A 7,399-nucleotide genomic window follows, 5' to 3' on the forward strand; every position below is an offset into this window, starting at 1 on the left:
TACTGGAGAGGATAAGAGATTAAATAGACCTATACCATTTACATAAACCAACTTAGTACTAACAAATAAATAAAGTCTACTTAGCTCATTATCGAAATACTCTTCCCACAACAGTGGCACACTGCTCTTGAGTAACACAGCAATAGTACAACAACACAAGTATTAGTTAAACATTATAGAGATTTAGTTCAAACTACACTGGTCACATGAAAGACTCAAGATAGAGATGGCAATTGTAAACAGTTAACAGGGACTTAAATCAAGTAATAAAGGGGACTAACTCTAATTAAAAAAATGGCCTGTTTCGATTTTCCTCATTTGTGATGTTGTCTTTGTATTTAGGTTCCTTCTAAAGCACCTCGACTTCATGGCCACTATCCTTTTCTCTAGCTATGCGTCGCAAGCATACAAGAAAGTGGCAACGAATAAGGAGCTCATCAGACTGACTTGAAATTCCGAGTGCTATGCATTGCTCTTGCCAGAAGGTTTTGAGTTTTGCTAGAGCTGCTGTGAACTGTGCAATTCTGACCAGTTAGTCAACTATCACAAAGAGGAGTGGCTCAACAAATGGGCATCAGAAAACACAGACAGAGCCATGTACAAAGAAATGATTATACCTAACAAACTGGACAGTATAAACTTCCTCCCCCACGAAGAACAATTTATAATTTTCCAACTAACAACAGGACACACAGGATGGCTGCCTGGTCGTGCGGTTTATCGATGGTCCCGGGTTCAAACCCAGCCCGCTTTCATCCCCCGTTGTCCTGCGTGAGGTTCGGACTAGGAAGTAATTATCTTCAACTCTAAAGGATCATCCGAAACATGTAAAACATTTTACAAACAACACACCTCTATTAAATTACCATCCGAACAAAATAAATTCCACACAACTCCTGCGCTCACCTTTACGAAACCTTAAACCATACATCCTCTTCGAATGCCCCTTCCTAATCCACCTTAGGCAAACCTTACTTCCACTACAGCCCAACATAGCCAACACCCTGTACGGCAGTGCGGAACAACTGAAGAAAGCAGGCTAAGCAGCACACTTTTTATTCCTTGGCACAGTCTGCAAAAGAGCTGACAGCTCAGCAGCCATAAAGCTGGCTAGAACAAGAAGACCAGTAGTACCAGTATCACCGATGTATTTAAACGTTCTAACACTTGCCAGTTGTTCGCCTCCGTTTTAAAACCTTGTTTGGGAATCTATCGTAATATGTGTTTTTTTTTTTCAATGTATAATCAACTTCGTCTGCCTGGTACAAATCTTTTCAAAGACCTTTCTTCTCCCACTTTTCGTTGTCAGGTCAAGTTGAAACTTTGCACAATGATACATTGACAACACATGAACCTATACAAATATTTAACCAAGTAATTAAGAAGTCGTAATTGAATTAATTTGGTTTTGTATACAGAGACAGCACTAGCTAAAGGGAGATAAGCTTTGTTAAGAGAATCAGGTCGTTGGCTGCAAATTTGAAAGTAACAAAAGATAACCATGAAACTTTCTATTTGTATAAGTATTTGTGTACGAAGTTAATAATACCCCTTTCTCTAAACATGTAAGATCAAGACTTCGCAACTTTATTTTTTCTTCTTTTGAAAAGGCAGCATAGATACTTCTCTCAGTTACCATCTCCCCCCTCACACACAAACACACTGGCTCACAACAGCATTGGGACCAAAGCGAACTGAGTATGCTGTTAGCACGAAAGTTGCGCTAAACAAAAAAACAAACAATTATGAACACCAATAGGTGGAGGGCGAACCTGTGACAAATATCAGTCGCAGCACGACGAACGAGCGTAACTTTATTTAAATAAACATAAACTTCAACACCCATTTTAAAGCGAGGTTCCTGTCGTCCTTTAGGCAATGACAGATCTAAGGCTCCAAGAGTACCAGATACATAATAATGCGCACTACCACCTGAAGCAATCCCTATATAGAAGCTCGTGAATTGTTTTCCTTTCCTCTTCCAATCCCTCATAAAGTTGGAAGGAAGAGATTGCAAACTATTAATGAGATTTGTCAAAAACAAAAAGTAATTATAACCAGTGAATGCGTTCAAAATGGCATAATTTCATTTTAAAATAATTGCTTTTTTAAAATATATTAGTCTAACACGAGTTTCATTGTTTTTCACAAAAATATATAAAAACTATCAAATTTCTAGGAAAATCATTAGAGCCGTTTTCGAAATCCGTATCCAGGTTTCTCCAAACACTGTTCACGAACATGGCTGCCTGGTCGTGGGGTTTGCACGCTGGACTGTCGTTCAGATTTATCGATGGTCCCGGGTTCAAACCCTGCTCCGCTCCCATCCCCCGTCGTCCTGCGGGAGGTTTGGACTAGGAAGTAATTATCTTCAACTCTGAAGGAACATCCGAAACATGTAAAACATTTTACAAACAAACATTTTACAAACATTTCGCAGGCTAATAAGAAGAATGAACATTAAATCTATTGTTTTGGCTAGAATATTGTATAACATCCTTCTGATGGTAAATCATAAACAAAGGGGGGAAAGTAGAGGAATAAAAATATGTGAATTACAAGCAGTGAAATAAAGAATCTACAAGAACATATGTTTAAGAAAAGCTTATATTAAGCGACGTTGTATCAACAAGTTTGGATCGGCCTTGTGATTCAATTTTTGATAGATATTGCAAAATTTGACTCGCTGTCAAAAGTCATTCTTCGCGGTACAGTGGAGGGAGCACGAAGAAAGGTTTTTCTATTCTTTTAGTTTTCTTAATACTCTATTATTCAATCAATAGTATGTACCAGTTTGGAAGGGGGTGGGGAAAAGGGGATATCAGTCAATGTTACCCTGATCGCTTTTGAAATGCATTTATAAAAAAAAAAATCAAGTTAAAAAAAACTGAATTCGAACTCGGTGGTTCAAGCCTCCTCAACCCAACACACTAACCGTTGTGCCAGCGAATCGCTTGTGAAAATCGAAGGTTTAATAAACATCCAGTGTTAGCTTTAAACTTTAAAGGGGGGAGGGGGCTAATTCAACGTATACCACCTTATCAGTCAAGTACAATTTCTTTCACCTGTTCCATACCAAACAAAATAACTAATTATCAATAGTTAATTAACTTTTTTTTTTCAAAAATTGGTTCTTCTGTTCTCTAATAAAAGAAATAATTGTGGGAACTTTCAGTTCGATCTGAGATTTGGTGAGGAATAAGTAACCTGCACAAACTTTTTTAAACAGACAGACAGTGTGAGTTGATATAAGTTTTGTAAATAATAAGAAAACATAACTGTCTTTAAAGAATTATGTAAAGAAACCCTGGCTTTCAGATCATACTGTTCATAAATATCACTCCATATGCCAATCCGATGCGCATACAGTAAGTTTCCATATCATGCGAGCCCATGTGTCAAAGTTGCTCTATTTTTTTACTGTAATCGTGACAAACGCTGAGCTAGTAGGGAAATTGGAATAGTAAAGGCTAGAACCTGACACTTTAATAGAACCATAGTTTACCTCATAAATTCTTAATGACATCTTGGTGGTTCACATTGTTGTCAGTGACACTTGATTTAGCTGCTTTTGGGTTAACTACTATATAAAGAAATGTGTTTAAAGTTTGTAAATTAAAAAAAAAAGTGTTTAAAGTTTTTGAAAAAATACAGAAGAAATACAGCTTTATTTTTGTATTATTGTGTCATATAATAATTTTAAGAACGAAAGTTTATGTATTACAAATTGCAGTTACAAAAATTAAGAATAATGGCAGTTCTAATTTTCTTAATGACCTTCTTGTTTCACGTGATCATAGGCCAACCAATCACCGATTAGAATAAAACACAACTTTCATCCTTAGAGTTTCAGCTAAGTGTTTGTCCCTGACGTTGTTACGGCTCCTTTGTATGTGCCTGGTAATGAGACTATGTTTTGCTTCGAATGCCAAAGCTGTCATTGCGACAGACCAGCATGTGAGATCTACGGTCGATGTTGCCCAGATATATCTGTTCCGACATATCACCTCGATATAGTGAACGCACCAAATAATCCGATAATGGCAGATGGTAAAGCTAACAGCTTGATGAGCATCAATGGTAAAGCTAACAGCTTGATGAGCATCAATGGTAAAGCTAACAGCTTGATGAGAATCAATGGTAAACCAAACAGCTTGATGAGCATCAATGGTAAACCTAACAGCTTGATGAGCATCAATGGTAAACCAAACAGCTTGGTGAGCATCAATGGTAAACCAAACAGGATGAGCATCAATGGTAAACCAAACAGGATGAGCATCAATGGTAAACCAAACAGCTTGATGAGCATCAATGGTAAACCAAACAGCTTGATGAGCATCAATGGTAAACCTAACAGCTTGATGAGCATCAATGGTAAACCAAACAGCTTGATGAGCATCAATGGTAAACCAAACAGGATGAGCATCAATGGTAAACCTAACAGCTTGATGAGCATCAAAGGTAAACCAAACAGCTTGGTGAGCATCAATGGTAAACCAAACAGGATGAGCATCAATGGTAAACCAAACAGCTTGATGAACATCAATGGTAAACCAAACAGCTTCATGAGCATCAATGGTAAACCAAACAGGATGAGCATCAACGGTAAACTAAACAGCTAGATGAGCATCAATGGTAAACCAAACAGCTTCATGAGCATCAATGGTAAACCAAACAAGATGAGCATCAATGGTAAACCAAACAGCTTGATGAGCATCAATGGTAAACCAAACAGCTTGATGAGCATCAATGGTAAACCTAACAGCTTGACTCTGCTTAACGCCCTGGGTTGAACAAGGATTGAAGAGAAAGAGCTTACGTTAGGCTGTTATAGATTCTCCTGCGTTCTCTTTTGTCCTCCTGACTATAAATGCAACCAAACCGTAGTGGATTTGTCTCAAAAAGACTTGCCTCTGATGCTTAGACAACAGGAGATGGTCATCTACACACACGAAGAGTTAGGAGATATTATTCTTTTATGTCCTGACTATAAAGGCAACCAAACCGTAGTGGATTTGTCTCAAAAAGACTTGCGTCTGATGCTTAGACAACAGGAGATGGTCATCTACACACACGAAGAGTTAGGAGATATTATTCTTTTATGTCCTGACTATAAAGGCAACCAAACTGTAGTGGATTTGTCTCAAAAAGACTTGCCTCAAATGCTTAGACAACAGGAGATGGTCATCTACACAGACGAAGAGTTAGGAGATATTATTCTTTTATGTCTTGACTATAAAGGCAACCAAACCGTAGTGGATTTGTCTCAAAAAGACTTGCCTCTGATGCTTAGACAACAGGAGATGGTCATCTACACACACGAAGAGTAAGAAGATATTATTCTTTTATGTCCTGACTATAAAGGCAACCAAACCGTAGTGGATTTGTCTCAAAAAGACTTGCCTCTGATGCTTAGACAACAGGAGATGGTCATCTACACACACGAAGAGTAAGAAGATATTATTCTTTTATGTCCTGACTATAAAGGCAACCTAACCGTAGTGGATTTGTCTCAAAAAGACTTGCCTCTGATGCTTAGACAACAGGAGATGGTCATCTACACACAAGAAGGTTTAGGAGATATTATTTTCAAAGAATAAATACTGCGCTTTATGCAACTATGTCAATGAGGTATTGTACTAGTTTAGATCAATAGTGACTTAAAGTTTATGAAAATTAGAAATAGACTTTACCTCAGCTGAAGATTCCTTTGTAAAAGTCGAACAAATGCAAGACGTATTAAATAACTTTTTTTTTTTTATTAAGGCAGTGTTTCTCAAATAATTTCTAGCCACATCCATCTTGACAAAAATAAATACATTTGCTACCCCCAGGACACTTTTTTTCAATATAATTTCTTCTTTGTATTCATAGTGGATGCTGCCTAGTGTAGCGAAACTGATGAGTACTAATACTTAATAAGGCATTTTGCGATTTATCTTTTGTTAGCGATTTCTTTTGTAGCATCTTTCAGTTTCTGTACCTTTTGTCTGAAAAAGTGTGAACGAACATAAAACAAGGTTACAAAGACAGTTTGTGTGGTAATACAAACTCAAAATCGGTCCCCAATTAGGTCCGCAATGACAGGTAAAAATAGGCAGGTTTAAGTATTGTTCGACTAACGACTTGATACAACAGCATACGGAGATTTATTGATGTTATTATCATTACATTAATATCAATTTGTGTACAATGAACTGATAGTTATGAAGATACAAAGACAGATTCACGAATGAAGATAATAGAAACAGAATTAATACAGGTTTAATACAGCATTTGGACCCTAAGATGACCCGCTAACCACGGTAAAAAAATATAAACTTATAACTCTATGGCCACATTACTTGGTCCTAAGGGGCTAGCAAAGACCTTCCTTTTTGGAACAGTACCAGGAAAAAAATGAAGAGGAAGACAGAGAAGACAATATCAAAGAATGGTTGAGTTCAGTGTTAACCTGGCCTAACTGATGTTATTAAATGATTATCTAATTGTTTTGTAAAGGGTCAATCTTTCATTAAAAACCTCAACAAATATAGCTTTAATTTAAAATAAAAAGAATAAAAAAACACATTGTCGCCACTGCAGTACACGTTTATAATATAAAACATGACTTATTAATTGTTGTTTTAAATTATATTTATTTATGTGCATACTAAACGAGACAATGGACAGAGAGACAACGCAAAACTAATAGCGGGGTCCGCTAATAAAAATGGTAAAGCAATGCTATCCATCTGTATATATATATATATATATATATATATATATATATATATATATTGAAGTTAAATGTGACAAAATATGTAGGTCTCAGATTGGACTCGAAGACAAGCGTTATTTTGAAAAAAATAAATAAATTGAAAAATAGTAAATTTACAACTATTTTATTTCTGTCTGTAAATATAAAGATAAACAATAAAATACTTTAATAAAAAAAATAGAACCTATAAGTGTAATTGTATCAATTTGTTTTGGTTCAATGTAACGCTGCCAGTGTTTTACTTTCCTGGTGCGATATTAATATTTTTACCAATAGTTTTTGTTTCGCTTTCTGAATACGCTATGATCCTTTCAGTTGTCTGGACCTGTTTGGAAAGGGGAGAGAAAGAAAGGGGCTATCTTGGTGAATCTCTACATGATCGTTTTTTTAATGCAGAAAACAAAATTACTTCACACGGGGCTCGAGACTTCAGGGGACTAATTCAACTTATAAATACCACATTTGTCAAGTACAATTATTTTCCCTTGTTCGATATATCAAAAATATATTAATTACCAATGGTAAATAAACTAATTTGTTGTTTTTTTTACTTTTTCTTGTTTTGTTAGTTAATAGAAATAATTCTGCGAAATTTCAACTTAATCCGAGAGCCTTGTGTGGGAGAAATAATGTGTACAA

General features: G+C 36.1%; 1 protein-coding gene across 1 annotated transcript; it reads left to right on the plus strand.

Moving 5' to 3' along the window:
- The first annotated feature begins 4,040 nt into the window (after nt 1-4,040).
- LOC129924383 (circumsporozoite protein-like) lies at nt 4,041-4,622 on the plus strand. The gene has a single exon (XM_056018595.1). The coding sequence runs from the start codon at nt 4,041-4,043 to the stop codon at nt 4,620-4,622; it is 582 nt and encodes a 193-aa protein (XP_055874570.1).
- The last annotated feature ends 2,777 nt before the right edge of the window (nt 4,623-7,399 follow it).

This window comes from Biomphalaria glabrata, chromosome 2 (assembly GCF_947242115.1).
Source record: "Biomphalaria glabrata chromosome 2, xgBioGlab47.1, whole genome shotgun sequence".
Taxonomy (NCBI): Eukaryota; Metazoa; Mollusca; class Gastropoda; family Planorbidae; genus Biomphalaria; species Biomphalaria glabrata.